At 41.6% G+C, this 19,920-nt stretch overlaps 1 protein-coding gene across 1 annotated transcript in view; it reads right to left on the reverse strand.

The window, feature by feature from the left end:
- Positions 1 to 19,920, reverse strand: part of ass1 (argininosuccinate synthase 1) — a 95,344-nt gene that overhangs the window by 23,364 nt on the left and 52,060 nt on the right. The window contains exon 11 of the mRNA XM_055660092.1: positions 14,173 to 14,237. Within this exon, the coding sequence (XP_055516067.1) occupies positions 14,173 to 14,237 (65 nt within the window). The remainder of the gene's footprint in view (positions 1 to 14,172; positions 14,238 to 19,920) is intronic.

The raw sequence follows: 19,920 nt of genomic DNA on the forward strand, positions 1-19,920 counted from the left end.
AAAAGGTTCTTAAATTAATATGCACAAGCTGAAGCAGTATAAATTTGTAGGAAAGAACTGCAGCTGCTGGTTTAAATCGAAGATAGATTACAAAATGCTGGAGCAACTCAGTGGGACAGGCAGCATCTCTGGAGAGAAGGAATGGGTGATGTTTCAGGTTGAGACCCTTCTTCAGACTGACTTGAGCAGTATGTTATCAACATGATAGTATACCAATAACTAAATTTGTTCCAAGATATTATCCTATTTTGGGAAATGATCATATTGCTGAGGTGCATATATTATTTGCACTTTTAGCGTCATAATTAAAAACAGTTCAAACTGAATTGATATTGAACAAGACACTTGCTTGCTTAGTAACATCAGAACAGCTTCTTCCAAACCACCACCAGGCTCTTGAACACTGCACAACATAAACCTTAGCAACTATGATCTACTATGGACTGCATGATTGTGGGCTAGTTACCTAGTATTACTCTTATTCATTTATTGTATCATTTATTATTGTATATTTATTGGCTGCTATTGTGTTAACAGGTCTGTAAAACAGCAGCAAGAATTTCACTGGAATTTAGAAGGATGAGAGAGGATCTTATAGAAACATATAAAATTCTTAAAGGATTGGACAGGCTAGATGCAGGAAAAAGGTTCTCGATGTTGGGGGAGTCCAGAACCAGGGTCACAGTTTTAGAATAAGGGGTAGGCCGTTTTGGACTGAGATGAGGAAACATTTCTTCACCCAGAGAGTTGTGAATCTGTAGAACTCTCTGCCACAGAGGGCAGTTGAGGCCAATTCACTGGATGTTTTCAAGAGAGTTAGATTTAGCTCTTAGGGCTAAAGGAATCAAGGGATATGGGGAAAAAGTAGGAACGGGGCACTGATTTTTGATGATCAGTCATGATCATATTGAATGACAATGCTGGCTCAAAGGGCCGAATGGCCTACCCCTGCACATATTTTTCTGTTTCTAAACACACTTTACTTTTGATACCCTTTCTCCCATCACCTCAAACAGCTTTAACGTAAATGAGGCATCTGTAAACGATAAACTTAATAATCAGGTAAAACTATATAGAGATCTTAATTAAAAGATCAGTATTGGCCTGGAAATCAGGAAAATATCTCTTTCTAATAATAATTTGGAATTTGTTTGACGTTGCACTGAGAGAATAGATGTGGCCTTGGCCTATTTGCCATCCCAAAGAAAACACTTCTGACAGCTTAGTACCAACGTACAACCCTGAAGAGTCATCTTGGATATTTGAAGTCATCGGCAATCAGGTTCAATTTATCTTTGCCCATGATATCGCAATCAATGTACAACCCACTGCAAGACTAACTACAAAACCTCAACCAACTATTTCTCAGTTTTAATGTGTATGAAGGAACTGCAGATGCTGGTTTAAATCAAAATAGACTCAAAAAGCTGGAGTAACTCAGCGGGACAGGCAGCATCTCCGGAGAGAATGAATGGGTGACGTTTCGGGTAGAGACCTTTCGCCAGACTTCAGTTTTCAGTTCTAACCTCTAAAACCTCACGCATGGTTCAAATAATATTTTAGTTTATGCAAGAGGTCTTTTAGAAATCATCGCAACTTTCTTGGATATACAAGATGAACTTGAATTCTAGTCTCCCAAATTTGTTCATCTATTTCAGTTTCCACAAATGGTGAATTGTTCTGCTGTTTGTGCTCGTGTTCCTTTGCCTCACTCAGTGTCAGTCCACATTGTTACAGTCCATACACGACCCCATTTGCACTTCACTTATTAATCATGGCCTACATTTGAGAGGGCGAGGATTTCCCCAATGGCGAGAAATCTGATTATTCGTTGCTAAACAAGGAAACATCCACAGATGACTGGAACATCAAATCTCCTGAGAAGCAATCAATGGAAATGGGAAAGGACACATATTCAAGACTGTGTAACAATGTCAGGAGAGAGGATGCTCTGGTACTCCATGAAGGAGATAGCGATGACAACTTCGCACTGCCACACAACTTAAGATGGTGCCAGAGTTTTAGAGATTCAGCATGGAAACAAGCCATTCAGCCCATTTGGCCCATGCTGACCACCTGCTCACTCTATTTTTATTTTATCCCACTTTCTAAGCCATTCCTTACATACTAAGGACAATTTACAGAGGCCAATTAAAGGGCGGCACAGTGGCGTAGCGGTAGAGTTGCTGCCTTATAGCACTTGCAGCGCCGTAGACCCGGGTTCAATCCCGACTACAGGTGCTGTCTGTACAGAGTTTATACGTTCTCCCAGTGACCTGCGTGGGTTTTCTCCAAGATCATCAGTATCCTCTCACACTCCAAAGACGTACAGGCATGTAGGTAAATTGTCTTGGTAAAAATGTAAAAAATGTCCCTAGTGTGTGTAGGACAGCGTTTATAAGCGGGGACCCGGTGGGCCGAAGGGCCCGTTTCTACGTTGTACCTCTAAACTAATTAACCTATACACCCACATTCAGCTGTGGATCACCATGGCAATATGATCACCCTGCGTCAGGATGCTGTTCGTGGACCACAACTCAGTCTTCAACACCATAATAATAAATAAACTAATCTCCAAACTTTTGGATCTTGTTATTGGGATCTCCGGCTGCAGCCGGCTTCTGGGCTTCCCGACTGGCAAACATCAGTCGGTTTGTCTCTCTCCAGAGACTGAGGAACGAAGCTCAGGGTGCTTTACAGTGGAATCTTATCTTTCAGATAAGACTTGAAACTGTCAGGATCTAATGGTGATATGTCAAATGTCAGAACTAAAAAATGTGAAAAAAAAAATGAATTACATGTGGGAAACAGATCATGGAAAAGGCACATGGTTGTCTGATTCAATTTAATCGAGAAAATGGTAGCAAGCTTTAGTTTTTATTAACGCATTAAAGCGATTTACATCCTAATTGGTCCGATTAGAAGGGATGAATATACAAGCATATGATGCAAAATTCTTGCAAAAGCTCAGAGAAACCCATGAATCAAGCAGAGGTCTACTGTGCATAGAAAGAGGTAATGGATTTAAATCAATGATGTGATGTTGCACTTGAGCACAACATTGTTGAGGCAAAACAAAGTGCTGAAGGATCTCAGCGGATCAGGCAGGGAAATGGACAGACACGTTTCGGGTCGGGGTCCCTTCTTCAGACCGATGCCTTTGTTAGAAACTACACTTTAGCAACCCCCATTATAAGCATATTAGAACTGTGAAAATTATACAGGGGAAATTCATGAGTAATTCAAATTACAATTATTTTTTTTATAAAAAGGCATCTCCCCCCCCCCAATGAAAGTGAAGAAAAAGAGGAAAGACGCAAGAGATTTTCAAAATTTACAAAAGAGTCAAATTCTTATCAGCATTTTGCAAATTATTGAAAAGGATTGACTAGAAAGATGATGCGGAGAAAGTAGACATAGTTTCACATTTAGAGTACTAATAGAATGTGGAATATTTTGCCACAAGGTTACAGACGTAAAAAAAAAATAAAAAATTATATAGATGTACATTTTCAAAAGCATTTGTGCTGAAGGGAATCAGGCAGGGAAATGATAAATGTGGAAGGTTAGCAAGAAGAAGCACATGTGAAAATTATACAGGGGAATTATGAGTAATTCAAATTACAATTATTTTTTTTATAAAAAGGCATCTCCCCCCCCCAATGAAAGTGAAGAAAAAGAGGAAAGACGCAAGAGATTTTCAAAATTTACAAAAGAGTCAAATTCTTATCAGCATTTTGCAAATTATTGAAAAGGATTGACTAGAAAGATGATGCGGAGAAAGTAGACATAGTTTCACATTTAGAGTACTAATAGAATGTGGAATATTTTGCCACAAGGTTACAGACAGTAAAAAAAAAATAAAAAATTATATAGATGTACATTTTCAAAAGCATTTGTATGGAATGAGTGTGAAAGGTGGAAGATTCAGTGGAGACATGGAATTAGGGCAGTCGGCTACGATTTGTAGAGATAGCAGTGGCAATGCACAATGGCCTCCTTCTGTGCGATGATTTCAATGACTCCTGAGCTGGAGTGTTAAATCAAGTATAACAGAATGAAGTTAAATACCGCAATAATGCTAAATGTTATGCTTTTACAGTTCTGGTACCTGGTCAGCAGTAGGCGTCGGAGTGGAGGAGCATTTGCTTTGACAGGGGTTTGAGACTAAAAGGTTGTGGATACAAAGCTGACTTGTGAATACAGGCTGCAGAGGCAAAGTGTGGGCAACTGCTTATCTGGCTTGAGGATGAAATGAAGTCTGACATTTCAAGGATCTTTTGCTCTCTCGTATTTACACAAACTCAGAGAATATTGACAGCACTTCATCAATAGGTGCAAGACAGCACAAGCTCACTTGGCAACTGTGTCTCTGCTGCGAATAGAGACATTATAGTCGTTTATATTTCTACACAGTATATTTTCTAGATTATACTTCATATTCTAAACTAATCATTGTTTAAGTGTTTAGAGAATTTGGTTATTTCTGTAAGCCTTAATATTCTGGAGTGGCATGATGCAGATTTCAAGTTGTTTTTTTCTGAATGTAGTGTTTTTGTTTTTAACTCGTATCATTGTCCTCCTGGTTAATAGGGAGATTAGCAGTGTTTAGAGTTTAGAGATGCAGCATGAAAACAAGCCCTTTGGCCCACCAGCAAACACCCTGTACACTAGCATTATCCTACACACTAGGGACAAGTTACAATTTTTACCGAAGCAGATTAACTTACAAACCTTTGGGTCTTTGGAGCGTGGGAGGAAACCAGAGCACCCAGAGAAAACTCACATGGTCATAGGGAGAATGTACAAACTCAGTACAGACAGCACCTGTAGTCAGGATCGAACCAGGTTTCTGGTGCAGTAAGGCACCAAATCTACCGTTGCCCCAAATAGTCACCTCTCAATATTTACCCGGGATAGCTCAGAAGCAGAACTCAACTCTTGCTCCGACAATAACCTTATTTTGACAGCATTCCTTTTTCTCAATACACCAAACACTCAGATTTCTTGAAAATTCAAATGCAATGTGGATTAGCACGTTAAGCATTATCTGGATGAAACTTTACAAAGAGATCCACTCCTTCAATTCAAAGACTTTCACAACCTTTAAGGATCCAAAAACATCTTGCATCTCAACTTGCACTTTATTGCTGGTATTACAACTCAACTTCCAACTGCACATCAAAAGTCTTTTCAACAATATGGAGAAAAGTGACCAGATACTGTCTGAATTACATTGGTTGAGGATAAAACCTTATTGATCTCCAAGTCCACGGCATCAAGTAGACTTTCTAGTCTTGTTCTTTCTTCATTGTAAATTTATGAATCTCCTTAAATGCATCAATACCATTAGCTCCTGCACACCCTCAGAACTTACATTTCCTATTATTTTGACAATAACTTTTATTGCTGGACTCTAATTTTGCTCTTTCCAACAAATTTAAACTTTTATTGCTAAAGAAGCAATAATTCAGTCTGAAGAAGGGCCTCGGCCCAAAACATCACCTATTCCTTTGTGAGTTACTCTAGATATTTGTGTCCATCTTTGCATTTAAACCCGCATCTACAGTTCCTTCCTACACAAGAATAGAGGTAGTCTGCTTGATTCCGTGGCCTAGGTTTCACAGAAATCCATTAGGGAAAAGGAACTATTGCTCTGAAAGTCACCATGGACCCAATGGGCTGAATGGTTTCCTAAAGTGTCAAAAGAAAAGACACTTTTGTAAATGAGAACCTGTGGTTTATGGAATCTGGATGGGCAAATACAACAGATTCCACAGCAATAAAAGCCGAGCAACTCCACTGTGCCCCAAGGCAGAGAGAAAATAATATTATGAAAATTCCTGTCAGGTTATTGAGTTTGCTTTCTTTTCAATACTGATTAAGTAAACAGTCCGCGCTTAGTGCAGGTCACGCAAGTAGACAAGAGAATAGTTAGTGGAATTTAACAGATAAAATGTTAAGTTACTGACCTAGGCAAGAGAAATAAAAAAGCAATTTTCAAAATGCTCACAGATTGGTTCGTGTCAGTATTCAGAAGGACACGAATAGCCCCGTTGTGCATAACATTACAGATATTTGCCCAAAGGGCCTGTCACACTTGGGCGTCATTTGAGCTTCACACAGGTGGCGCCGCGCGCTACTGCACGTCACTGCCTACGTTACTACACACCATGCGCGCATAATGCACGTCATGCTCGCGTCGTGACGCGTAAACTATGTCGCGTAAATGACGTGCAAGCAACGCCCTAAGTGAGACAGGCCCTTAACATTACAGATATATCCCTTGCGCTAAACATTATTCCCTTATCATATATCTAAACAGTGTAAATGGCTCAATTGTAATCATGCATTATCTTTCTGCTGAATGGATAGCGTGCAAGAAAAGCTTTTCACTGTACCTCTGTACACTTGACAAACTCAACTCAACTCAACATGTAGATGTCACAATCAGAGAAACAAATAAAATGTGATAAAATAAATGTGATAAATAAAGGGAGAGATGCAGGCAAGTTTTAAAAAAATGTTGATTGTTAATTTACAGAATATACTGAAGACAAGTATTGATAGACGTTAGGATAAGGGTATCAAGGAGTTAGAAGATAAAGACACACAAAACTGCAGATACTGGAATCTGGAGCAAAACACAAAATGCTGGAGGAACTCGGTGGGCCAGGCAGCATCTGTGGAGAGGTCCCATCCCGAAACACCATTTGTCCATTCCCCCCCTCAAATGCTTCCTGACCTCATGACTTCCTCCAACATTGTGCTTTGTAGCTTGATAGGCTCTTTCAGCTCAATTCATCCACACTGACCAAGACACCCCAACTAAGCTAATCCTGTTGGCCTGCAGATGGTATTGGGGCATAAGATCAAAAAAGGGTTCAATATGATGGCTCTGCACCCATTTCAGATTGAGTCCACTGCACAAACAGAAACCCAAGCTGACAAGGAAGATGGGAGACAGGAGGAAAGAGAAGAGAAAGGAAGAGGAACGGAATTCTGCTTTGGGAAATTGTCCCAGAAAACGTATCCATTTTGTTTACAGAATTTCAATGAAGGATAGGAAAATTTAAATTAAGTTAACACCTACAGTCAATGGCTTTTATCAAATTGATTTCAAATAATGTAATGTTGGCTGCACAGTGCACAGAATTACAGAAATCAGTGATTAATTCAATGCCTTGCCACCTTGTCCCGCACTTCTTATTTTCTGGAAATATGTGATATTTATTTTTTTCCTGATTTACAACAGACTTAAAGTAGCACTTGCTACAAATGTGAAACAAGTGACTAATTTCAGTCTCCTTGGAACAACAGAATCACTCTCTACATAAATCTTGCATTTGTCAATTAACAATATCTCTAATAGGCCCAACCGTTCTTTGATAGTGCAGACACAATACATTAATTGATCTATTATATATGATGTGATGCATCAAGTTTTAAATTGATGTGCAGTCACAAGGCCTTTTAATTACGGTTTTTGTTTGACTGCCGCACAATGAAAGTATTTCTACAGCTCGAGGTGTTAATACTAATTTTTGGATCTCTCTTCACAATTTTCTTTCTTTTAACCAGGGCAAGAGAGCACACAAAACAAAAACCACAAACTGAATGCACAATATCCGTTCTAAATGTCATTTCTGTGGTAAACAAAAGCATAGGTAATTAAAATGTTAATAAACACAGCCACAGAACATAGATGACATTGTTATTCAGTTTTGAATAGGCAAACAATCTAGAAAAGAGGTTTCAATATGGATTGTTTACTCAAAACCCACATTAGCCATTAACAAAGGACAGAATGTCACCTGGACTTCTCAATCTGTCCTTATGTCCCAGCCTACATGGACACTAGTGCATTTTGTAGCCTGCAGATGTATATTTACAGGAAGCAACGATGGTCAAGGAAAGGTGGAGCCCACAGTAGTCCATTGATGGCGGTGGGGTAGGTGGTAAGGAGTTATACAGACAGTGAAACTAGTATGACGACTAGGGTGGGGAGGGGTGCAGAGAGAGGGGATGCAAGGATTACTTGTAGTTGGAGAAATCAATAAAGGAACAATCAAGATCGGAGATGTCCTCATTCTTTAGGAAACGGGGGTTCTCCTCTTCCATTATAGATGAGACTCTCACTAGGGTCTCTTCGAAATCCCGCAGCTCCGCTTCTTACTCCCCCTCCCCCCACTCGTAACAAGGACAGAGTCCCCCTTGTCCTCACCTTCCACCCCATCAGCAATCGCATACAGCAACATTTTCGCCACCTCCAAAGAGATCCCACTACTGGCCACATCTTCCCATCTCCCTCCGTAACTCTCTGGTCAACTTGTCCCTTCCCACTCAAACCACACCCTCCCCAAGTACTTTCCCCTGCAACCGCAGGAGATGCAACACCTGTCCCTTTACCTCCCCCCTCGAGTCAATCCAAGGACTCAAACAGTCTTTCCAGATGCAGCAGAGTTGCACCTCTTCCAACCTCATCTACTGCATCCACTGTTCCAGGTGTCAACTTCGCTACATCGGCGAGACCAAGCGCAGACTCGGCGATCATTTCGCTGAACACCTCAGCTCAGTCCGCATTAACCAAGCTGATCTCCCGATGGCCTAGCATTTCAACTCCCCCTCTCATTCCCAATCTGACATTTCTGTTCTGGGCCTCCTCCATTGTCAGAGTGAGGCCCAGCGCAAATTGGAGGAACAGCACCTCATATTTCGCTTGGTTAGTTTGCATCCCAGCGGTCTGCACATTGTCTTCTCTAACTTCAGGTAGTCCTTGCTTTCTTTCTACAACCCCTCCCCCTTCCCAGTCTCCCCCTTCTTACTGTCTTACTGTCCTGCCCCCTCCCCTTACATCTGTCTGAAGAAGAATCTCGACCCGAAACATCGCCAATTCCTTCTCTCCATAGATGCTGCCTCACCCGGTGAGTTACTCCCGCAAATTGTGTCTACCTGGGAACAATCGACATTCTTTTAGGAAGAAGATGGAGGAATTTCCTTCATCAGAGGGTGAAGCTGCGGAATTCATTGTCAAAGAAGGCTGTGGAGGCCAAGTCAATGGATATTTTTTTTGAAGGCAGAGATAGATAGATCCTTGATTAGTACGTGTGTCAGGGGTTATGGGGAGAAGGCAGGAGAATGGGGTTGAGGGGGAAGTTAGATCTGCCATGATTTAATGGCGTAGACTTGATGGGCCAAATGGCCTAATTCTGCTCCTCCCACTTATGAACGAACATTCATACTGCTGGATTGTAAACTTCCAACCCAGCAAATCAGAACATTACAGGCAGGCTATTAAAAGTGAGATAGTGGAGGTTTAAGGTCTGCACATTAGAGTGAAAGGCAAGTCTGGCAGAAGGAGGAAGCTCTAGAGGTCAAGAGATTGACGATCTGATCAGGAATAAAGGTGCGTTTCTCAAGTACAGGTAGCTGGGATCCAGTGACTCCCTGGAAGAGAGTAGGGGAACACTTAAGAAATAAATCACAATGGCAACAAGGGGGCATGAGATAGTCTTGACAAAGATTACGAACCGTTCAAAAGTGATTTTATGTATTTTAGGAAAAAGAGTAACTAGGGAGAGACTGGGGTCCATCAAAGACCAAGGTGAACATTGTGTGTGGAGCTCCAGGAGGTGGGAGAAGTCCTCAATGACCGTCTCTCTTCTGCTTCTACAATAGAGAAAGACAATTCTTCAATTGCCTCCAGTGCCTTGATCATTTTCCAGTCACAAATCTGCAGGGACAATTACATTGACCCATTTCTCTGCATCATTTACCCATCTTTGTTATGAATGTCGTGTGAATTCAGAAAATGAGCCTTCATTCATTCCATTGCCCATTTTGCTATCCATGCACAAACACCTGGTCTTTTCTCCTTCATTTTTTAAAATGACCTCTCAAACTCTGCCTCGCGATGAGTTTAAAGCCTAATGTTGCTGCACGTTCAATTCACTAAGATGCATGTCCCAGTTTGATTTGAGTGAAGCCAGCGTAACAGTTCCCACTCAGTAAGGGACAAGGAACTACACATGCTGGAATCTGGTGCAGAATGAAGTGCTGAAGTAACTGATTGCATCAGGCATCATTCTGATACACTGTTAGCTCAGCATTTTGTATTCAACCCTTGGTGCTCAGTAGACAATAGACGTAGGAGTAGGCCATTTGGCCCTTCGAGCCAGCACCGCCATTCAATGTGATCAGTACCCCGTTCCTGCCTTCTCCGCATATCCCCTGACTCCACTATTATAAGAGTACTCTGCATAAGACATCGGAGCAGAATTAGGCCATTTAACCCATCAATTTGATTATTATGGCTGATCTATTTTCCCCACTCAACCCCATTTTCCTGCCTTCTCCCTGTAACCTTTGACGTCCTTTTAATCAGGACCTATCAATCTCCGCGATAAAAAATATCCAAAGACTTGGCCTCCACTGCCATCTGTGGCAATGAATTCCACAGATTCATTATTGTCTGGCTAAAGACATTTCTCCTCATCTCTATTGCCTTTATTTGTTCCTCCGACTAAAATGTATCACTTGGCACTGCTCTGCTTTAAAGCTCAGTGGCCACCGGTCCATCACCAATCCCTGCACATGCACGTTTTATGATACCTGCACATTTTAAATAGTGCTCTGTCCATTCATGTCCAACTTATTTGAATTAAATTGTATTTGCCATTCTTCAGCCCACTTATCCGGATGGCCAAGATCCCACTGTAGTTTTTGATAATCTTCCTCATCATCTATGATGCCAGCTGCACATTTCCGAGCCAAATGGTTGATATAGATGGCAAACAGCAATGGGCCCAGATCCGATCCCTGGGGTCCATTATTAATCACGGGCCTCCCAAGTGAAAAATAAAACCTTCCATCATCACCCTCTGCTCCCCATTACCAAGCCAATTATATATTCAATTGTGAGCTAGCTCTCCTCGGATCCCATATGATCTAATGTAGAACCTTTCCAAAGTCAATATAGACTGCCTGTACTGCCCTGCCCCTATTGAGCTTCCGGATTATCTCTACAACATGCAACAGGAACGGCTTTAGTTGAAATATAAACCTTTGGGAACTCCATTATCCATCTCCCTGTAGTGGCGAGCAATCAGCTTCCTGCAGAGCAATGTTATATTCATGCTCCTCCTGCTGCTATTATTCCACATGGTGTTTTTTATTAGTGCTTATTTTGCAATATTTTACTTTAGTATATTATTATCATGTGTACCGAGATACAGTGAAAAGCTTTCAGTTGTGTGCTAACCAGACAGCGATAAGACTGTAAATGATTACAATCGAGCCGTCCACAGTGCACCAATGTGATACAGGGAATATCTTGCAGCACAAGATAATGTCCAGTAAAGTCCGATTAAAGATAGTCCGAGGGTCTCCAATGACGTATATAGGATCTCAGGATTGTTCTCTAGTTGTCAATGGGATGGTTTAATTTAACATCTTTTGAAGATCCATGTACACAACATCAACAGTAGTGCCCTCATCAAGCCTCTTAGTTCAGTTACAAAAATGTCTCTTTGGTCGCCTGAAACATCGCCTAGATCTATACCAACTTTTCTTGGTCTAATTCCCCTGGCTCATTGCCAAGGTCGACTCCACGTCTGCCCTCCATTCCTTTTTTGTTTAAAAAACCATGGTTTTATTTTTCTCTACTGATAATAGATTGGGTTTACAAAAGGCTGCACTGTTTACTATACAATTAATGCACTTACCAAAGGATATAAATTATCCCATTAGGTTTTAGGAAGCTTTGAGAGACAGTTAATTATGGTTTTCACAGATGTTATTGATTTGTGTTTAGCACTGATTACTAGTTAAATTAATTAATATTCAGAGCCCAGAAGTATAATCAGCTGCACTTGTTTAATCAGCTCGTCCAACAAGGAGAATTCCTCGTCTGCTCCTCAATGGAATCATCTTTACTAAGTTCAGCATCATTTTATTATTGTATATAAAAATGGCAACATGCAAACTTAAAGGACAATTGCCTCACAATGTTGAGCATTGAATTTGCACTAATTTTACTAAGTGATATTATTACGACCTGCATAAATGTCCCGAGGCATTTCACTGGAGCGTTAAACAAAGCAAACACCACGTCACTTAATTGGTTAGGAGAGGCATCCAAATGCTCAGATATCTAGATAGGGTCCAAAGAGTCACTGGAATATGAACCAGGTTTAGGTTTAGAAGGATAAGAGGCAAATCCAGGCAAATGGAACTAGTGTGGATGGGGCATCATCGACGAGATGGGCCGAAGAGCCTTTTTCCGTGCTGTATGATGACGACTATAATCAGGAACACACAAGCTGGCCGTTTGGCCCATTGGGCCAGTGAAAATCAAGAGTGTTCTTCAGCCTTATGTGACGTACAGTCCAATGCAACATGCAGCCAGGTTCTGCAGCCTCGCAGGTACAGGTTTTTCAAGCACGCATTTGAATAATGTTTAAATATGATGAGGGTTTCTGCCTCTATCACCAGACATGGATGGTTCTAGACCCAGCCACCATCCCGGCAGTCATTTACCTCATCTCCCTATTTCTATCAATTACTTTACGTCCATGTCTCCTTGTTTCGAACTCCCTTGCAGAAGGAAACAGCCAGATCCCTCAATGTTAAATATCTCAACTCAATCTCCCCTCAGCCTCCTGTTCTTAAAAAAACTCAACTTATCACATTTTTCTGGGTCTGCAATTTTCCAGTCCCAGCGAAATCTTCATAAATCTCCAGCACAAGCACATTTTTCTTATAATACATAAGAAGGAAAGATTTGATAGGAAGCTGAAGGGCAACCTTTTTTCAAAAATATACAAAAATATCACACACACACTCATCTCACGCACACATCACATCAGACAGGTTTATGGAATGAGCTGCCAGAGGAGGTAGTTGAGGCAGGTACAATCATAACTTATGGTAGATGGATATGATAGGTTTAGAGGGATACGAGCCACATACAGGCAGGTGGGACTAGTGTATATGAGGCATGTTGGCTAGCATGGGCAAGTTGGGCCAAAGGGCTGGTTTTCACACTGTACGAGACTATGACTCTACATCTTAATAGAAGCAAATGGACTAGGGCAGCAAGGTGTGAGGAAGGAATTGCAGAGTTTCAGGCCTTGACAGCAAAGCACAGGGCTGCTGAAATCAGGATGTAACATTGATGGAAACATAGAAAATAAGTGCAGGAGTAGGCCATTCGAGCCAGCACCGCCATTCAACATGATCATGGCTGATCATCCAGAATCAGTACCCAGTTCCTGCTTTCTCCCTATATCCCTTAATTCCATTAGCCCCAAGAGCTATATCTATCTATCTCTCTTGATTACATCCAATGAATTGGCCTCCACTGCCTTCTGTGGCAGAGAATTCCACAGATTCACAACTCTCTGGCTGAAAAAGTTTTTCTTCATCTCAATCCTAAATGGCCTACGCCTTATTCTTAAACTGTGACCCCTGGTTCTGGACCCCCCCCCCCCAACATGGGGAACATTTTTCTTGCATCTTCTAGCCTGTCCAATCCCTTAAGAATGTTATATGTTTCTATGATGCCCTCTCATCCTTCTAAATTCCAGTGAATTTAAGCCCAGTCGATCCATTCCTTTGACCAGAATGATCAAAGATTAAAGATAGAGGATGCTAGAATATGGACAAACATACACGAGTCCATTTGTTTTAAGTTCAAGACTTTTTTTTCACATATTCAACCACTCTAAAATAATAATATAATCTTGCAAGTGTGATCCACGGTCCCAAAAGAAGCAGAACAACAAAAGCACGATTCTGGAAATTTATAACATATTCTGAAACCCAGAACTGCCATTCCATGATCTCCTGGGCGTAAGAAAGAACAGCAGATGTTGGTTTAAATCAAAGGTAGACACAAAATGCTCAGCGTAACTCAGTGGGTGAGGCAGCATCTCTGTAGAGAAGGAATGGGCGATGTTTCGGGTCGAGACCCTTCTTCAGACTGATCTCCTGGGTAATACAAGACTGCAGGTAGACGTGGAACCACTTGGAGATCAATTAATTAATCTCTGAATGCGGCAACAGATAAAACTCGGTCAGGCGAGGTCAACATATATACTTGGCTTGTATGGAGAGAACCGCATAAAAACAGATTTAAAAAACATTAAATCGGATCCATCAGAAGTCCCTTACCGCGTGATTTCATGCCAATGAAACGATTCTCTACGATGTCTATGCGTCCAACCCCATGCTTACTCCTGGAAAAAAAGGATGAATGACATAGTTCAGTTTCCTTTTCAGACTGGGGAAATCACCCCCATAAAAGGTACCACAGGGCATTAACTAATAGGCTCAAGTGATGTAGACATTAATATGGTGGAGGTTAGAAAAGGGCCAGTCAACTGAGAGACAGTGAGATAAACTCACACAATGGACATTCTGCCTCATTAAAGGATGTCAAGATTTTTTAGTTTGCCTGCACAATTCCAAGGCACACAGCCCGGCACTTTGTCGGGGCCTGAATAGCAGTGAAGTCAGATTAGAATAAAATGAGGCTGATCTTTTCACACACTTTGAAGGGAGACGTCGAGTGGTGCACAAAGAGGCAATTCTCCAGGTCGACAGCATGCTGCTGGAGCAGTGCGGTGTCAGGAGCAGCTGATTAAATCCGGAAGAAGACCTCCAGGGCTGCCACATTCAAGGTACACATAGACGAAAATCCATGCAGAATTCTCACAGTCCAGCCAGCGATCGGCAGCCACTCAGGACATCACAGTAGGCTCAAGGAAAAAAAATACAGTAAATCCAATCTCATTTATACATGTCTATTCAACATCACATAAAAACTCATTGCAATGCAAATCCCGCTTTCATCTTGCAAACACACGGCACTTAAAGTGGCTTTTTTAGAAGAATGGCAAGCGAGGAAGTTGACAATTAAAAGTGACAGAAACCAGGAGACAAGTTTTTTTTTTAAAATAAACCTTTTTAACATCACAGCTGTATTCATGCAAGTCTCATTGTGCGTGTGAAGTCATTTTGCCCAATCTTTTAAATAACAGTTTAAAAGAGGATAAAGCTCAGTTTTATATCATTGCAGCATTCTGTCCCAATACAACACATCATTGCTATGTCACGCATTCTTTCATGAACAAAACAAAACAATAAACTTCCACCTAAACAAAACTCAGAATTGATGCACGTTTTATTTAACATTGCATAAACCCTTTCCCAGACCTTTTATCCCCTCGAAAGACAGAGCCTACGATAAATCACATCAGTTTCAAATGGACACTGTCTGAATTTCAAATCGTTATTGGAGAAAAATATACATAATAATAATTTGAAACTAAAATCATTTTTCCAATTGTGATTCTGTATGAATTAGACAATCTATAAAATTCAACAAACCAGGCAGAAGAGATCTCCTTTTAGTCTACATTTGACTCAAACATTAGGACAATTATCTTGTGATGGTACTACATACCAGCATCTGTAGCATGACACATATGTTTATGAATTGTGCTAAACATGATTGGTGCGGACTCTGTGGGTTAAAGGGCCCGTTTCTCTCTTTCTATTTTGTATTTAACTAAACATGGATAACATCAGTTTAGTTCAGAGATACAGCATGGAAGCAGGTCCGTTGGCCCACCGAGTCTACGCCAACCATAGATGACCCGCTCACACTAGTTCTAAGCAATTCTGCTTTCGAATCGACTCTCTACACACTTGGGGCAATTTACAGAGGCCAATTAACCTATAAACTCGCATGTCTCTGGGACATGGAGGAAACTAGAACACTTGGAGGAAACCTACATGGTCACAGGGAGAAAATGCAAACTCCACAGAGACAGCACCCAAAGTCAAGACCAAGCCCTGGGTCCCAACTGCGTCACTGTGCCGTTCGTAAAGCGAAATATTTAGAACATTTATTTGTTTAGAACTAGAGTTTGGTTGGTATATTATGAGCTAAAGTGTCACTGACATTCGCTATGTTGATTGAAAAAAAATTGTTGATGAATGTGGCTTAATTTTTTAATTGATATGCACACCTGCACCTTTTTAATCTACAAAAATATATCAGTAACATCTCACTATTATTCTGCATCCTCTACATTATTTATTATTCATATTATTTGATAATTGTATATTATTTAAATTATTAAAGCACTGAGTATTTTTAATGACAGAATCTTCACTGATTCAGACAAATTTTGATATCACCAATCTGTATTAATAACCAGAATATTAGAAGGCAAAAATATAATGGCCTGGACATTCTTATTTTCTTGAGGAGCACCAAACAATCATTTTATGGGTTTCCATCCACAAACTAGACCTGGAACTAACCCTATGTAGAAACAAAGAACTGCCGAAAACACAAAGTGCTGGAGAAACTCAGCAGGTCAGGTAGCATCTCTGGAGAAAGTGGACAGGTGACATTTCGGGTCTGAAGAAGGGTCCCAACCTGAAACGTCACCGATCCTTTTTTCTCCATAGATGCTGGCCAACACATTGAGTTACTCCAGCACTTTATATCTATCTTGACCCAACGCTATCTCGAGCCCGTGATTGGAGGCTTATGGGCATGTCTCACTTAGGCGATTTTTTGGGCGACTACAGGCGATTGCCACAAAATTTTCAGCACGTTGAAACATTTTCGGAGACAGTGGCGACAATGTTTGCTGTCGTAGGTTGTTGTAGGTGATGCCGTAAGTTTTCGCCAGGTGTCGTACGTGAATTCCATTAAATGTTTTCCCTGGCAGCCTCACACCACCAGAAACCCGGGTTTGATCTCGATCTTGGCTGCTGTCTGTGTGGAATTTGCACGTTCTCTCCCCGTGAGTTTTCCTCTGGGTACTCTGGTATACTCCCACGTCCCAAAAAAAACTGTGCATGTTGAAAGGTTAACTGGCCTCTAAACTGCCCCTTGACTGTAAGGAATTGATGGGAAAGTGGGATAACATAGAACTAGTATGAAAGGGTTGGTGTGGACTCAGTGGGCTGAAGGGCCCCGTTTCCACACCGGCTCACCAAACCAAACTAAATTCAGGCTCAAGGTTTTTTTTGGAACATGGCATCTTTCCCATGTTGGAGGAACTGTGACAGGAGATCAGGGTTTGGGATTGGTGGCAGAGCTGGAGAGGGTGCAGAGAAGATTTACAAGGATGTTGCCAGGACTCAAGGACCTAAAACTAATGGCAGAGGTTGTGCAGGATCAGACTCTATTCCTTGAAGAGCCACTGCATTAATTGGCCATTGTAAGTTACCCTGAATGTATTGGTAAATGGAAGAGTCTGTGAGAATGTTGTAAGGGACCATTTTTGTGCTGCATCTCCCTATGATTCCAAATGGCCACTGTGGAAAACGTTAAACGATCACATATCATTGCATTCTTCTCTTCCCAAAAGTCTGGTTTGGCTCAGCCACCAAGCATGACATCCAGAGGCTGCAGCACATCGTTCGATCAGCCGGGAAGGTTGTTGGCTGCAACCTTCCCCCCATCGACGAACTGTACGCTGCAAGGGCCAGGAAGAGAGCCGGTAAGATAATCTCTGACCCCTCTCACCCTGGCCACAAACTCTTTGAAGCGCTTCCCTCTGGAAGGCGACTCTGGACTGTCAAAGCCACCACAAAGCCAGACATAAAACAGCTTTTTTTCTCCACGAACAGTAGCTCTACTCAATAACCAAAGCTCTGGTATTTTATTTAATTCATCACATGCTTAACTTATATTTTATTTTTAATTGTCTACTGTATATCATGTTATTACTTAAAGCACCAAGGCAAATTCCTTGTATGTACACATACTAGGCTAATAAAATTTATTTAAATCAATTCAATTATCTTTTATTTATTGAGAGATATTTTACTTTTGACTCCAATCCAATTGGCATTTTGCCTGGATGCGCAAGCCGAAATTGAGTGTTGGCAACTATTTGATTGTCAGGAACCACCATGTGGATCCTTACTGTTGACACTGGAGAGAAGGAATGAGTCACCCATTCCTTCTCTCCAGGGAAGCTGCCTGTCCTGGTGAGTTACTCCAGCATTTTGTGTCCATCTTCGGGTTAAACCAGAATCTACAGTTCCTTCCTACACGTTTCGTCTGCTCCACTGCAGAATTTCCTCAAGGAGTGTCTACTTTTGAAGAAGTTCTCCTCTTCTCTCGTACGAGTTCTGTAACATCCTCTCTCCCTGCTCCACCTCTGCAATTCCTCCTGCTCTCCCAACTCTATGACCACGTTTTAACCCAAACTCTCTACCAAAGCAACATGTGATTTAACAATGGCCTGTTTCCTTTAACATAGTTACTTTTTTGCGTATCTTTCATTGGTTTGTTCCACATCTCTCTACTTTACTGACTATATCTCTGGTTTCCCTTTCCCACGACTCTTGTCTGAAGAAGGGCTCCACCCATTCCTTCTCTCCAGAAATGCTGCCTATCCCACTGAGTTACTGAGCATTTTGTGTCTACCTGCTGTTGACACTCATGGTCTCTTGAGCAGGGTAATAACTAAGGGCAGGCATTCTGACTGACTCTCACCCCCTACTCAAGAAAGCAATAGTTGTTAATTGCATTATCTGCGGCTCACCATTGTTCCTTTCAACCCACTGGGCCTGTCCAACCATTCAGCGAGATAATAGCCATTGTGGACCTCAACTTTAATCAATGCCCTGACCTAACAAAACTGTCTATTTCTTTCCTTTAATTAACTCAGCATCCATTGCCTTTCTGAGGAGAGATTATCACGAGACATACAAGGAACTGCAGATGCTGGAATCTTTTACGCAAGAAGCACAAAGTGCTGGTGCAACTCGGCAGTCAGGCAGCATCTGTGCAGCGAATGGACAGGCAACGTTTCAGATCCAAACATTGCCTACTCAATCCCTCTACAGAGCTTATCACTACCCTGTGATTAAGAAGGAACTGCAGATGCTGGAAAATCGAAGGCAGACAAAAGTGCTGGAGAAACTCAGCGGGCGCAGCAGCATCCATGGAGCGAAGGAAACAGGCAACGTTTCGGGCCGAACCCCTTCTTCAGACCTCTACCCTGTTTTGTTTCAAAACAGTAGTTCCCAATTTCACTTCTAAACCATCCACATCTCCTCACTTAGGATAACTATCAGAAGCAGGAACCTTTCACCTATTTTGTCAAATCCTATTGCCACTTAACTTACATTGGCCAGCCCCATCATTTCCAAACTCGGGGGAATGGAATTAAGCTTACACAAGTGTCGGAAGGAATTAGAGACACTGGTTTCAACTGAAGATAGACACTAAATGCTGGAGTAACTCAGTGGGACAGGCAGCATCTCTGGAGAGAAGGAATGTGTGACATTTCGGGTCAAGATCCGAAATGGGTATCGTTCCGAAACATCACCCATTCCTTCTCTCCAGAGATGCTGCCCGTCTCGCTGAGTTACTCCATCAAACTTACACAAGAATCTCCATGGTTCCATCTTTTAAATTCGGGTACCTTTGTGGTGAATTTAAACCACTTTGGGTACCGAACTTCCCAATTTAGCTTTCTGGGTCAGGTTTCTAGTATGCTTTTTGCAGTTGAGTGATATTATTACCTGGATAATATTACTGGCTGGATGACACTGCCTAAACTTGCAACATCAACCCTTGCAGGAGCCTTTCGTTTCCCCCTCCCCTGCTAAATTCCCAAGCCACTAAACAAAATTGAAATACAACAATGCTTCAGAATCCAGGCCAGCTGTGTGATTTAGGGGATTGCCTTGGAGAAGTCCATCTCATGTCTTCTTTAGGTACTGAGAAAGTCAGGGAACTGTAGTGTTGGGCGCCCCTACCTTTTATATCTTGTAAAGGGCTAGTGGACTTTCTGGCTACTAAGAAAATCTGGGTGAAAAGCAAGGATCTAGCTACCTTGCCATTGCAATTGTGGCAAGTGGCTGCCAAATGTAATGGGT

The sequence above is a fragment of the Leucoraja erinacea genome, chromosome 31 (genome assembly GCF_028641065.1).
Source record: "Leucoraja erinacea ecotype New England chromosome 31, Leri_hhj_1, whole genome shotgun sequence".
Lineage (NCBI taxonomy): Eukaryota > Metazoa > Chordata > Chondrichthyes > Rajiformes > Rajidae > Leucoraja > Leucoraja erinaceus.